The sequence below is a fragment of the Theropithecus gelada genome, chromosome 11 (genome assembly GCF_003255815.1).
Source record: "Theropithecus gelada isolate Dixy chromosome 11, Tgel_1.0, whole genome shotgun sequence".
In the NCBI taxonomy this organism is placed as follows: Eukaryota; Metazoa; Chordata; class Mammalia; order Primates; family Cercopithecidae; genus Theropithecus; species Theropithecus gelada.
The window spans coordinates 94208521-94223474 of record NC_037679.1 but is presented as its reverse complement, the minus strand read 5'-3'; the positions used below and the strand labels follow the sequence as shown (position 1 = coordinate 94223474).

Here is a 14954-nt window from a genome sequence, read left to right as displayed (position 1 = left end):
CTTGTAAATATAACCATATTAAAACCTCCCAACATTTACAAGTATTTATTATTGTCCCCATTTCACAAATGAAGAAACTAAAGTGAAGAAGTTCATTGCCTTGCATAAGGAAACGTTATTGCTAATTCTTCATTCCTGTTTAAAATCAGGCCTGACTGAAGACAGAGCACAATGGACCATGAATTCAGAAGGACCTAGGCTTCCAACAAGGTCTTGCCACAAAGTATGAATCCTGGAACCAGGAAAATCTGGCTTGAAATGCTGGCCCCTAGCTCCCACATGTGACTTCAGGGAAGGTACTTCATTTCTCTAAGTCCTGTATTCACCATAGTAAAATAGTGAATTTTTTGGCCATCCAAGGTTGCTGTGAGGGTTAAATGAGATAAGATCCATCTCAAAGTGTCTAACTACAACCTGGCATGTATACGGTAGGCTCTCATAAAAGTTAAAAATTGTTACTTGAAGTCCAAGATTCAAGTCGTTCTTATCTATAAAATTTGAATAAGTCAACCAAATTCTCAAGCCTCACTTTTCTCATAGGTTCAATAAAAGTATCACATGCTTCATAGGCTAGGACTAATAAACGTTAGCACTACAGACAGGATTTCTTACACTTCAAAATAAGTAACTGTTTTCTTGTTTTTCTTCCCCTAAGGTTGTAATAGGGGAAACACCAGGACTGCAGTCGAGAAATCCTGACATATCATACTGAGCCAGGTTCTCCATCCTGCCATGAGGCTTGGAGTACCAGTGCCACCATTGCTCTAGAGAAACCATTCTGTGGCTGCATATCTTACTGCCCCATGCAGATAGATACTGGTGATGTTGAGGCATTTTTCTGTTTTGATTTACATCCATATAGCCGGAGAGAAGGTGAATAGTTCTCAGGATGGAGACTAGACAAGTGCAGAGCACCCTTTTTTATACTTTTTACGTATTGTCTCTCTAACATAATATAAAGTCCATAAGTCTGTCTTTTTCATTATTGAAACTGCAGCACATGTAAGAGGTATGATGCCTACAAGTGCACTTCATGAACAAAGTGGATCAAGTTAAAAGGAATTGACTATAAAATCTAGATTTGTTCATAGTTTTGAAAAGAGGCAGAATGAAACTGATGATGGGAAAGTCAAATTTGCTAGCTGCTCCTTCTGTATTCTCTTCATTACCAAGCTCCGAATTGCTGGAAAAGGCAAATTTCTCCTTTAAAGGAAAACACAATCAGCACCAGAAGATAACAGTAACTTCAAATGGGATTGGAACTCCATACTTGGCCTTTTGATTAAAGAGGCACAAAATTGGAAGTATTAAACCTTATCACAACCAGTTAATAAAAGAGAAAGAAGAGAAATGTGAGAGTTTTGAATGTTCTGGTACTTTGTCTTCCAAATTCACTTTTGTGCAAAACATGCACGTAACACACAAATATGAATATATGAAGCATTAATTTGCTTATTTTCTGGCTCCTTTCCTGCAAAAGCCTTTTTTATTTGGGAAACCACACATTTTACTCACTCCTTTCTGACCATACTGTTAGCTAGAAGCTTAGCACACAGCTTCTAGTCACACCTTCAAACCTTCAGGTCACACTGTCAAACCTCAGTGGTTTATCATTTCACAGCAGCACCCTGTTCTTCCTGCCCCAGACTAAAATGAAGGATGTCTGGAAAAACCCCTAGCATGCAGGGAAGATGGTCTGAATCACTTCATTGGGAGGACTAACCTCACCCAGACAAGTTCTCATCTCCTTTTTTTATTTGTTCTAATGCCTAACTTTTATCCCACTGCATGACACTGAATTTCCTGGCTCTTACAGTAAAGAAAAAGATAAAAAGAGGCCGAAGCAGGTGGATCATGAGGTCAGGAGATTGAGACCATCCTGGCTAACATGGTGAAACTCCATCTCTACTAAAAAAAATACAAAAAATTAGCCAAGCGTGGTGGCAGGCGCCTGTAGTCCTAGCTACTCGGGAGGCTGAGGCAGGAGAATGGCATGAACCCAGGAGGTGGAGCTTGCAGTGAGCTGAGATCACGCCACTGCACTCCAGCCTGGGCGACAGAGCGAGACTCCGTCTCAAAAAAAAAAAAAAAAAAATCTCTAGCTTGAGATTTTCTGTTTCCCTAATCACCCTTTTTGTCCTTCTTGTCTTTACAGTAAAATATATTCAAATGCTCTAAGTTTAAAATACATTGTCCCAACAGGACCTCTAGTAACCGATCAAACAGTAACCATCCTTCCTCTTATTTCTGAGAAACCAAACAAGAGGACCACCTCAGGAACTAAGTTAACCATGATGACATAAGGGCAAAAAAAGGATTCCCAATGGCAATTTAAGGGAAAATAGTTAAGCTGATCTGTAATTAAGACTTCTGATTCTTAAATCAGTATTCTCTCCACCACATCACACAGTTCAAATTAGGACAATGTAGATACCAGAGATTTTGAGTGGTAGTTATCCAGCTTTACTGTTCATCATATGGAAGTCAGCCAAGGCAGATTCTGAACTCACCCTCAAATCCTTCATTTATCTTTGTTATCTTTATTAAATTTTTAAAATTTTCTATTCTACTTCATTATCCATTCATGCTAGGAATCCAGTTATTAATTAAAGGATTCAGTGGTTAAACTTGCAGCACAGTCCATGCTCACAGGTTCACACATTTCGAATCAAAACAAAGTAGTCTAACAACAGAATATATAAATCATTTCAGTTACATTTATGTTTACATTAAAAATATCCATACAAATAGACTCAGCCTGATACCAATTCCTGATACCAATATCTATACCCAAGATAAATAATCTAAAGACAAATAATCTAAAGACAGAGCAAGACAGCAACCAATTCAACAAACCTAAAAACACCTACTATATGGAAAAGACTGTGCTAGGGTTCTGCACCATCTCATGAATGGGGAAGAGGTGGGATGAGGTGCAGAAACAGTACTTGCATTATTTCAAGTGGTCTCTTTATTAAGGAAGGAGGTAAAAGGAACATAATCTGAGTGCAATAAAAATCTAGTTTCATATAAAACTAGTACTACACAAAATTCAGTTTATACTGATCACTGTCCATCAGCAGCTTACGATCAAATAAAAGATCAAAGTATAAGAAAATTGTAGACAATAATATTTTCCTAATGACCTAGTCTCCCATCTTGGTTTAAATATGAGAAATTCTAGTAGATAGTAGGGATAGAGCTAAATAACCAAAACATAAGAAAGTTAGAGAATGGGGACAAAGACTTAAAGATTTTTTAATATAAGCACGATTTCTCCTCAACCTTGCTCAGTTTTGAATGGATCAGCTTATTCAACAGGAGCCAGAGAATGAAGGTTATTTTGAGGAACAACCAAACACTGCGGGCCCACTGGAAGTTCAAAAGGCGATTGTTCCTCTTTCTTCTTGAGGTTGACATCTAAATGCAAGAAAATTATAATACGATTTCATACTGCACAATCATCATGGTCTACAACTGGAACAGAAATATTTCACTTACAAAAGACCTGAAGATGATGGTGTACTTGCATAATGAAGTGGAAATCATTTGACTTCCCACGGCAAACCTGAAGACAATGGGCATGCATTTTGAGGAGTGAAAAGGACCATCGAGTGCTCCATGGCAAACAGGTTACCAAGCCATGCTCTAGAGTTATACTGTCCAAAGGGTAGCCACTAGACACATGTGGCTATCTAAATTTAATCAAAATTAAGTAGCACTACAAAAAAAATAAAATAAAATAGCTTACTGGCACCAATTACACCAGTTAAGTGAAAAACTAAGATTTATTATAAGAGATATTACAGTAAAAAAGATGTTAAGTATAGAATCTAGGTTGGCATATAGGTGTTCACTTTACAATTGTCAAGAGTTTTGTTTTATCCTTTTCACGTTAGAAAAAAAAAATTGTTTAAATAACACGGTAAGTTCAGTTATACGAGGCACACCTCAAGTAATCAGTAGCCTCGTTTGGCCAGTGGCTACCCTACCGGACTGCACATAGAACATTTCCATTATTGCAAAAAAGTTATTAGACAGCCCAACTCTAGAGCCTAGCTGCTCAGGAGTCCTGGCAAGCCTTCAGAAACTAATTATTCCACCCAAAAGTCAGTGCTAACTTGTTCCTAGGGCAAGTGGATTATAACTACTGAAACAGTATAACTTTTAAAGAGTGGAGGTTCAGATGGAAGAATAAAAGGAAACAAGGGACATGGTTACTAAAAGTAACGAAAGAGGAAATCTATTAGAAAGAGGTTGAAAGGAACTGGGAAACTTAAGTGAGACCCCTGGTCAATAGGAGTTAAAATATTTCTGTCCATTCATACGCACATGTACGTTTGTCTAAATGTTTAACAATTTATAAAGCTGAAAACTCATTTAGTTCCTCTCCTCCCCTACACACCAAATACATTGTGAAATAAGGAACAAGGACATAATCGAAGATATGCCTAACATGGGGTAGACTTTACTTTTGTAACACCTTAGGACATCACTGCTTATAATTGAAAATATTTAAATGTGAATAATTCCTGAGGGGTTTGTGATAACTGTAAAAAAAAAAAAAAAACAAAAAAAAACCACAAAAAAACAGACCTTCTGTAAGCCCCCCAAAATTAAAACCAATCATATGTGAAGGAAATAAGGGAAGATCTACAATTGCCTTTCATGGATGGGAATATGGCTACATATTTCCACCTAAAGTATCTTCTGTCACAGGATATACCTACCAGAACAATTTCTTATTATCTCTAAAGTGAATTAGAGACATAGCCTCCTAGAGAAAACAAAAAACTACTCTGCAACCAGGATTTGGTATGTTTTATTAGAGCAAATTTTTAACAAAAGGTGGCTTTTATTTACAGAATTTAATATGTGTGGGGACTGTCCAACCCATGTGGACTCAAGTAAAGATAACCATTAAGCTGGCTAATGTATTTTCTTATTTTCAGTTTACATACAAATTTTTTTTTGTTTGCTTCACATTCATAAAAACCCCAATATTGTAAATGACAAATAACCCCTCCCATCCCTTAATTAAATATACAAACAGCTTGAAAACATACAATTTAAATTGGTTTAATCTTGAAGTGTAATCCAATAAGACTGAAAACTAAACATTTCAAGTCTTGTACCAAATAGTAAAATACTCGAAGACCTTCAGGATCCCTAAAATTTAAAAAGGTAAAAGTTACTTTTTCTTCCTAGGATAAAACAATTCTTTAAATTCCTAAAACAAAACAAAATTAAAATCTTTTAACAATTAAGTTAACAATATTTAGGAGAAGGGAAGGATTTTGCCAACAACTAGAGCATAAAATGAATATCTTTTCTATAAGAAAAAAATAGTTTCTTCACCAGTATTCATTTTAGTATTTAAAGATTCATCTCCTTATGAATGTCATAACCGCATCAAAAAAATGTCTAATAAAGCAGAAAAAATAATACCGTAATGCCACCATTTCATAGAATAACTGTGAACATTTTGATGTTTCTCTATTTTATAATAACTAAAATCATTCCCTGTGCCCCTTTTTACATTGCTTTCCCCACAGCATTAAAAAAAAAATTCCCTAGTAATTTTTAATTAATTTAATAATTCTCTCCCTGTTAGACAATGGGGTTAATTTCCTATTATTAATAATACTTCAATAAGCAACTTCATGCATAATAAAGCTTTTCCAATATTTAGGAGTAGTTCCATAGAAGAGATGCTCAGAAATGAAATTACTAGGCCACAGGTGAATGAAAAATGTCAACGGTTTTTGATGCATATTACCAAACTGCTTTCCAAAAACCACTACCAATTTATAATCCCAGTAGGGTATCAATGCCACATCCTCACCAAATGTAGGAAAAGAAATTTCATAGTTTCAAAGCATCCAGTTGGTCTCTGTGAACACAGACTTTTGTGTCCAATAGTCATTATGCATTCATTCCTTTCTCCTTTCCTCTAATAAATATTTATTGAAAGCATCTATTATGTGCAGGGCACTATGCTAACTTTGTGGATACAGCAAGGTTCTCATGGAGCTTACTTAAAGCAGACAAATAGGTTATTACAATTTAGAGTGACAGAAAAAGGGAAGAGCACTATGGGACACTTTGAGGGGAATGGGCACAAATAAGTGGCTTGGATCAGACCAAGAAAATGGGATGTACTACAAAACCCTGGGGCGGAGGAGAGATCGATCTTGGGAAGACATTGGTAGTAAAGGATACTTAGGCTAGACTGCATTTTTTCCATCTTTTTCCCAAGTATTGAGCCCAAGGAGGAAAGTGAGATGACATGGACCTAATGAGGCTGATATAATCCAATAAGGACTTCTTTTCTTCGGATTTTCTGATACTATATCCACATTTTTATACAAAATAGCTAATACAATTTGAGCATTATTATATACAGCTGTTGGATTAAAATTTTTTGGACAATCGATGAAATACTCTGCTAACTTCTACTGAGAGACAAGATAGTAAACCTTTAATGACATAAAAATCAGAATTACATCTGCATAATAAACTGATAGGAGGCCACTGAAATTATCTTGGCTAACAAACTGACTATACTATAGTTCTAAAATGAGCCTCTCTAATAATGACAACTTGGCCAAAATGCTTTAACATACTTACTTTGACTGATTTACGTCAATAAGAGAACCTATTTTTGATGTGGTAAATGATATGTGCTCATCTCCAATTACAATTTCAAGCTCCTAAAAAAAAAAAGCAGAAAAATGTAGTTAATATAAAAATCTATCCCAGAGATATCTGTATTCTTGCTACAAACGGATCCCAATTTTAGTTGTAAGTTTTCTAGCAGTCAACAGGGGGCGGGGTGGTGGGGGGAAAGAAACTTGGTGTATTAGATATAAACTATATCCTTAAAATAAAAACTGCTCACAAGTACTACCCCCAAGTTTAGGACCAACAAAGAATTGCTTTCCAGAGACATAAAGAAGACACTATGAAACAAAATGACAAAGAAATATTTCTTACAATGTCAGTAAAAACTGAAGACGTCACTTTGAAGCACGTTAGAAAAATGATAGGAGTATAAGACCATTTTTAATATGTCAAATACATATTTTTTCTTTCTGGAAGATTCTACAAATAAAATGTATAATATTAATAACCACCACCACCAGTTTAGCACCTACTGTATGTCAGGCTCTAGTGCTAGGGACTTTATACTCTCTCTAATCTTGAAAATACCCTTATTAACCTATTTTACAAATGTGTAATTCAAAACTCATAAAGCAGAGGAAAACACTTGTTGATATTTATAACCACTAATGAGGATGGTACTTATATTTGATCCCAAGACTGTAAGACTTCAAAACTAATACTCCACAAAATAACTAAAATTAAGAACTAGTTTAAAAAAAAAAAAACCATACTGTAGATGTTCCTAGTGTGCTGTCATTACTGTATAGATTTTTCCCTATATTGTTTATCTGCAGGCCTAAAACCAGTAATTAAGAAGCTGTATCTGTAATGAATTTTCAAGTTAACAGACACTATTGAAGACAATCCTAGCTATTTAACCAGAGGCCTAATTATGCAGTTTATGACACACACCAAATGGAGAATTAGCTAAGATGCTCTAACAGCCATAAAACATTTGACTTGATACAAAAGGCAATTTCTGAAGCATGCCTACTCCTCCCCACTAACCAAAACCCATGAACACATCCTTAAGCGAGTAGATAAAATACTAGGCTATCCCTGAGTCTAAATGATATAAAAGGTTACCTGCCGTGGTTTGCTTTTGTTTTTGCTTTTTTTTTTTTGGGAGGGGGACGGAGTCTCGCTCTGTCACCCAGACTGGAGTGCAGTGGCGCAATCTCAGCTCACTGCAAGCTCCGCCTCCTGGGTTCACGCCATTCTCTTGCCACAGTCTCCCGAGTAGCTGGGACTACAGGCGCCCGCCAGCACACCTGGCTAATTTTTTGTATTTTTAGTAGAGACGGGGTTTCACCGTGTTAGCCAGGGTGGTCTCGATCTCCTGACCTCGTGATCCTCCCGCCTCGGCCTCCCAAAGTGCTGGGATTACAGGCGTGAGCCACTGCGCCCGGCCGGTTTGCTTTTTAGTACATCTGTATATCTGCATAAAACGTTTTGCTTTTTAGTACATCTGTATATCTGCATAAAACAAACTGAGGCCTAAATTTGCTTTTTAAAAGTGATACCATGCTTAAAATAAACACTGTTAACTATTACCTTTGCTCTTCTAAACAATGTTTCTTTAAACAGAAGAGTTAAGTTACTCCTACAGAGTGTCAGCATGTGTTAGATCTCTCCACATTTTCTTCTACTCAGAGAAGGTGAGATAAAGTACAATCCTCAGGGATACACAACAGTGAAATTACATGTTTCTTCCTTCCAGGGGTTGTATCTCATTTCTCCAAGAGCTGAAAAGACCCAATTCAGAAACCAAACTTTCTTTTTACAGAGTGAAATGAGGCCTTCAGAGTTCTTCAGAAGCCTTTTGAGAAACATCAAGTATTCTGAAGGAATATGAGAGGCAAATGCAATCATAAGTTTTAACAAAGAAACCACCAATCAAGTCTCTCTCTGGGGTATAGGGATGCAAATAAGAATTTTAAAAGTTATGATTTGGCAAAAGTAAATTTTACATAGTCATATTCTTAATAAAAGTGATTAACACACAACAGAAATTATTCATAACACTGCACTGTGAAAGCATCCTAATGTTGGCTAGGGTGACTACAGAGAAAGACTAAATTTAGAGCTATGCACTGACTCCTTCACTACTAGGAGGTAGCACAGAAAAACGGAACTAAAAGACAAAATTAAAGACAATTTACCAGGTGTCTATTAAATGGAAAGCCAAAGAATCAACTTAGACGCATTCAAAATAAATAAGGGGAATCATAATATTATCAATTTTTAATATTTATGCACTTAAAGAATCACTAAATACAAACCTGTCGGCCAACCCTATCAGGGGGAGGCCACAAAGCATCATCTTCTTTTGTAATTTCACTGTCATCAATAATTCTCTTCAGTTCTTCCATTACACTCTTGTGCACATAAGCCTAAAAATTAATCATAATAAAATTGGATAATGTCCACCTATGTCACCCCTCAACTCAGAAAGAAATAAGAGTTACAAACTCTGAATATTCAAATAGAGGAATATAGAAAAATTTAATTGATTCCAAAAGTAGAGAATGAGAGAGAATCATTTATCCTTGTTATATTACTTTTCTTCATCTCTTGCCCTTTCCTCTCAATTTTTCCCTCTTCTCATCATTACCGGTCTTTGAAACACTGTATTCTGCCTTTGTAACATTAAGATCCAAATACCCCCAAGTGGTTAGATCACAAGATCTATAAGGTGAACAGTAATAAATGCAAGTACACTGAAGCAGGAGAATCGCTTGAGCCTGGGAGGCAGAGGATGCAGTGAGCTGAGATCACGCCACTGCACTGCAGCTTGGGCAACAGAGCGAGACTCTGTCTCAAAAAATAAAAATAAAAATAAATAAATAAATGCAAGTGTAGTTCACAACAAGGTTAGTTCTCTGAACCTTCTCATTCCTATGGATGCAACCATTGTATCTAATTTAAATGGCAACTCTTTCAATCTGTAAATTGCCTTCTTCTTTACAATATAGCCTTAGATGTACTTTTGTAAATTCAACATAGACTTGAAGAAAATGGGCTAAATGCAAAAAAAAAAAAAAAGACATTCGAATAGAACTTACCTCTTTTCTGATCATGACATCATTTTTGTAATTGCTGTTGTTGGCATATCTAAGCTTTCCTGTGGGAAATGGAAAAAAATCAATTTACAATAGCAAAAACTGCTAAAAAAAAATTAATGACATCATATACAATTTTAAAGGTAAAGACCATTTTATACTACTACTTTTATTAATATTTCCTCCCTCCTTGTGTAAAATCATTGTTAGACATGTAGACAATAAATATTTGCTGGTTAAGTTTGCTGAAGTTGAAGCTAGCCAAATATTTAAATAGCCTGTGCCTACAACATATAGCTATAGCGTCATTTTTACGGCCTATTTTCTTAAGCTACATCATGAACTAGAAAGAGAATCTGCAAAAGGCACTAACATTCAAGTTTGTTATATGTATGTATTGGTGTTAAGTGTGTTACACAGAGAATTTAATCTAATCTGTAAAACAATCCTAAAAATCAGGTTTTATTCTCTCACCTATTCATAAGAGAGAAAACAAAGTTAAGTAACTTAAACATGGGAGATTCAGACCTAGACCTACTTTCTTTTAATACTCAGGCTTTCTCCACTACAAAAAAAAGTTCCTTTTTTTCCTTCAAATGTATGCATACAATTATATTGTAGACATTTTAGAATTATGACTAAGAAGGATACAAATGATGCTTCTGGATCGAAGTTGATGAGTTTGTTAGCTAGTTTATATTTAATTTTAATCCATCATGATTTGTGTATTATCTGACGTATGCTTCCCCTTATGGCTAGTCAGTTGCCCAGACACAGCTATAATGTGCAGCAGCTACTCTAAAATGATAGAAATGCCAGTCTTTGATGGCTTGGCGCCAGGCACAGTGGCTCACACCCGTAATCCCAGCACTTCGGGAGGCCGAGACAGGTGGACTACCTGAGGTTAGCAGTTCGAGACCAGTCTGGCCAACATGGAGAAACCCATCTCTAAAAATACGAAAAAGTAGCCGGGCGTGGTGGCACATGCCTGCAATCCCAGCTACTCGGGAGGCTGAGGCAGGAGAATCGCTTCAATCCAGGAGGCAGAGGTTGCGGTGAGCTGAGATCACACCACTGCACTGCAGCCTGGGTGACAGAGCAACACTCCGTCTCAAAAAAAAGAAAGAAAAGAAAGAAAAAAAGAAAGAGAGAAAGAGAGAAGGAAAGGAAGGAAGGAAGGAAGGAAGGAAGGAAGGAAGGAAGGAAGGAAGGAAGGAAGGAAGGAAGGAAGGAAGGAGAAAGGCAGGCAGGCAAGTCTTCGGGAGACTCAATATTACCAATAGAAGAAGTATGTGTAACAGTGCAGTGGCAGATACATTGATTAGAACCACTGTTCTAGCATAAAACGTCCCTGATAATATTCAGGTGCTTAATTTACGTGACCTGCTAAAAGTGAGAGACAAGCTTGACGGTGTTCACAGGCAGAGGAACTGAAAATAATACTACATAAAGAATAGATGAATTCAGGTAAATTTAGCTGAATTTATGGGGAGAGTAAGGTCGAATACAGTGATTAAGGTTTCTAAATAATTGCAGGGCTGCCACGGTGGCTCATGCGTGTAATCCTAGGACTTCGGGCGGCTGAAGCTGGTGAATCTCTTGACCTTAGGGGTTTGAGGACAGCCTGGGCAACATGCGGAAACCCATCTCTACAACAACAACAAAGGAGATGGGCGAGGTGGCACTGGCCTGTATTTCCAGCACCTCGGGAGGCTGAGGTGAGGGATCACTTGAGCTTGGGAGACGGAAGTTGCAGTGAGCTGAGATCCTGCCACTGCACTCAGATCTGGGTGACAGAGTGAGACTCTGTTTCAAAGTAATAATTGCAGGACTGTAGTTCACGTGAGTTCTGCCTGAAATGCTTGATACTCTTCTCCTTTCCTAATATACGTTTCTCCTCTAATTTTTTATTCTTGCTCTCACAGAACATTGTCCAAAGCCTGCTTATAGGACTTAATATATCTACTGCTTTATAGTTAAATGTCTGTGTCCCCACCAAGACAAATCTCTTTGAGTTAAATTTGTCTTACTCATTAGTGTACCTTCAAATTTTGTATTTGCTTGTTGCCCAGCAAAAAAACGTGCATTTAAAAAAACCCAAAACATATATATCCAAATGAACTTTCTTGTTGCAGGTAGGCAGGACCAATGTAACATTCTCTAATAGCGCTGTCAGAAAACAAATTGTTGCACGCTACTGGGGTAGCAGTTTCACCTCGTCCTCTGCTCTCACTGCTCTGGAAGTCTGTTTTTTTCTCTCAAAGGCCAAGTCTCTCATTTCGAGACTCATTTCAAGAGTGTCTTCCTCTAGGAAGATTTTCCTGACTCCCTCCTGTGGAACTTTACATCTCCCCTCTTTTTTGGTACTCTTCATGCGTCCTGTGGTGAACAATTATACGTAGACACCTAAAACATATTATTATTCTCATTTGTTAACACGTCGGGCTCCTCCCCTTCAAAGAACACACACAGCCTGAATGAAGAAAAGGTACTGGTCACCACAAGATTTTATTCATCCATTGGACCACCCGCTGATGGGGGTGTTTTCAAAAAAGTGCTAGCATTTTTAATCAGGTCAACAATCTACAGAGTCCCTTCTGGTGCACTGTTACAGAATTCTGATTACTGTAAGTTCGACTTTTCAGTTTGCGACAGGATTAGCTTTAATTTATTGCAATTAGTTCTTTTTCATTTATAAAACCAACTTAGGCCTCCTCTATTCTTAAGCTCCTATTTCCTTCGAGGGAAGCAGTGGCCTCCGCCCGCTGTACCCTCCACACCACCCGGCCTCCCCTCGCCTCCTCCACGGCCTCTCGGTCTCGCTCCCCTTTCCCAGCACCGCGTGCCGTGGGCCTCTTCTCACCGTCCGGCCGAAATTCGAACTCCAGAAACTCGTGCCCAAACTTGCCCTTGTGCCCTACGTAGTAGCGCAGGTAGAAATCGCTAGCCATAGCCATTTTTGTCCCCGGGAAGCCCGCCGAAAACCCAGCCAACGTGTCGCCCGGCGCCTTGTAGTCACGTCATCGCGCGGAATAAGTGCGTCACCACAGGCGCTTCTCTTCCGCCTGCCGTGCAGCCCTGGACTAAAGCGTGAAAGCCTAGTCTCGCGTGAGAGGCCAGTTGGTGCTGAAGGGAGAGTCGCATCCCGTGACTTTCTCTTTACTAGGATTGGAGGCACATTATTTTCAAAATAAAGATTACATTATATTAGCAAATATTAGAAATGTGAGCATATGATAGTATTTTTTATCGACTTAGAGCTAAAGGTTTGCAAGTGGCTTTTACTTTTCTGGTCTCCCAGTCCTCGGGGCGTTTGTGAGGTGGGTGTGGCTCTATTCCCCCTTTAACTGTGAGCTAAATAAAGATAAAGCTTAGAATAGAGATGGCAGACCGGGAATATAAACCATTTTTCTTACTTGATTTCGAACAGGGTGCTTTCCCCTTTGAATAACGATTGGTAGTTGCCCCGGACCTATAAGCCTATAATAATAGAGACAAAGTCAAAGGAATCCATCACAGCAAAGAACTTAAGAGATCTCATTTGATCTCTCAAGAATTCTGTGAGCTTGGCAATGTAGATTGCTGTATATGCCTTAGGCTGAAGAACAAACAGGCTTAGAGATAGTCACTTGCCCGAGGTTAGGTAGCTGTTAAGTGTTGGGATTGAGTCTTCTCACCACCACTTTCTACTAAAAATCACTGACGGTGATTTCAGTGGGACAAAACTGGCTTAAAGTCTTAAAACACACACCCCCTACGCCTGAAAAACCCTGACTGTCACCGTGCTTTTTTTAACAGCAGAACTTCTATGGTTCTTAATTCATTCAGTAAGGGTTAACTTTTAGTAGCCTGTGGAGTTTTGGCAATTTGACTTAAGATACAACAATGGTTTAGCCCATTACTGTTTCTCGCCAGATATAATTAAATTGGAGGAATGAAAGAATGCTTCATTGTGGCATAGTTTTTAAGGTAAGGGAAAGACTTTTACACAAAGTCTGCTTTTTAAATATTATTGATCACCCTTTTGTTATCAACACACAGTAATCCTCTCTGTCAGTTAACAACCTTCAGTGATTTTTGTAGAAAGTGGTGGTGAGAAGACCTGGGATTCAATCCCAACACTTACAGCTACCTAACCTCGGGCAAGTGACTATCTCTAAGCCTGTTTATTCATCAGCCTAATGCATATACAGCAATCTACATTGCCAAGCTCACAGAATTCTTGAGAGATCAAATGAGATATGTAAAATAAGCTTTAAATTTTATAAAACGTTAGTTTTAACAAACATTTCCTATGTGACAGTTTGAAACTAGAAATAAAAAGACATTTGCACTGGTAGTCTAGAAAAGAAAGCAAACTTGTAAGGCAAATATCGGCACAATGGAGCAATTGCTATAATTAAGAATATATGTGCCATTCTGGCCAACATGGTGAAACCCCGTCTCTACTATAAATACCAAAAAATTAGCTGGGCGTGGTGGCATGTGCCTGTAGTCCCAGTTGCACGGGAGGCTGAGGCAGGAGAATCGCTTGAACCCGGGAGGCAGAAGTTGCAGTGAGCTGAGATGATCCCACCGCACTCCAGCCTGGGCAACAAGAGCGAAACTTCGTCTCAAAAAAAAAAAAAAAAAAAAAAGGAAAGGAAAAGGAAAAGAAAAAGGAGGAGGAGGGAGGGGGAAGGGGAGGAGGAAGAAGATGATACGTGGCCGGGCACAGTGGCTCATGCCTGTAATCCCAGCACTTTGGGAGGCCAAAGGGGGCAAATCACCCGAGGTCAGGAGTTCAAGACCAGCCTAGCCAACATAGCAAAACCCTGTCTTTACTAAAAATACAAAAATTAGCCAGGTCTGGTGGCACGCGCCTGTATTCCCAGCTACTCATGAGGCTGAGGCAGGAGAATCGCTTGAACCCGGGAGGCGGAGATCGCGCCATTGCACTCCAGCCTGGGTGAGGAAAGCGAAACTTCGTCTAAATATATATATACACACACACACATTTATATATAAATATAATATATAAATATATATAATATATAAATATAATATATTTATATATAAATTGTGTGTGTGTGTGTGTGTGTGTAAAACATGCTGGTAGTACAGCAGAGGAAGCAAGAGCATTCTATTGCAGAGTAGGTAAATTTGTAAAAAGAGTATTGGAGAAGGACTATCAACGGAAGTATTTGAATTGGACCTTGAAAAGTAAGTTCTGTGTATGTTCAGTGG

General features: G+C 38.1%; 1 protein-coding gene across 2 annotated transcripts; it reads right to left on the bottom strand.

Moving 5' to 3' along the window:
* Positions 1-4806: 4806 nt before the first annotated feature.
* Positions 4807-12764, bottom strand: MAGOHB (mago homolog B, exon junction complex subunit). Of its 2 annotated transcripts, none has more exons than XM_025402187.1 (5): positions 12592-12764; positions 9732-9790; positions 8949-9059; positions 6631-6713; positions 4807-5169 (listed from the first exon to the last, which is right to left on the bottom strand). In XM_025402187.1, the coding sequence occupies exons 1-5, from the start codon at positions 12683-12685 to the stop codon at positions 5070-5072; spliced, it is 447 nt and encodes a 148-aa protein (XP_025257972.1). In that variant the 5' UTR covers positions 12686-12764; the 3' UTR covers positions 4807-5069. The 2 variants fall into 2 exon arrangements, with proteins under 2 accessions (XP_025257972.1, XP_025257973.1); XM_025402188.1 differs by having other exon boundaries at positions 12637-12734.
* Positions 12765-14954: the final 2190 nt, after the last annotated feature.

What these genes read in the sequence shown, in the direction of transcription:
- MAGOHB (XM_025402187.1), bottom strand. Translation starts at nt 12,685, where the DNA reads ATGGCTATGGCTAGCGATTTCTACCTGCGCTACTACGTAGGGCACAAG. An exon ending in ATGTCATGATCAGAAAAGAG is followed by an intron (nt 9,060 to 9,731) that starts GTAAGTTCTATT and finishes ATTAATTTTTAG; the next exon opens with GCTTATGTGCACAAGAGTGT. An exon ending in ATTGACGTAAATCAGTCAAA is followed by an intron (nt 5,170 to 6,630) that starts GTAAGTATGTTA and finishes TTTAAATTTTAG; the next exon opens with GGATCCTGAAGGTCTTCGAG.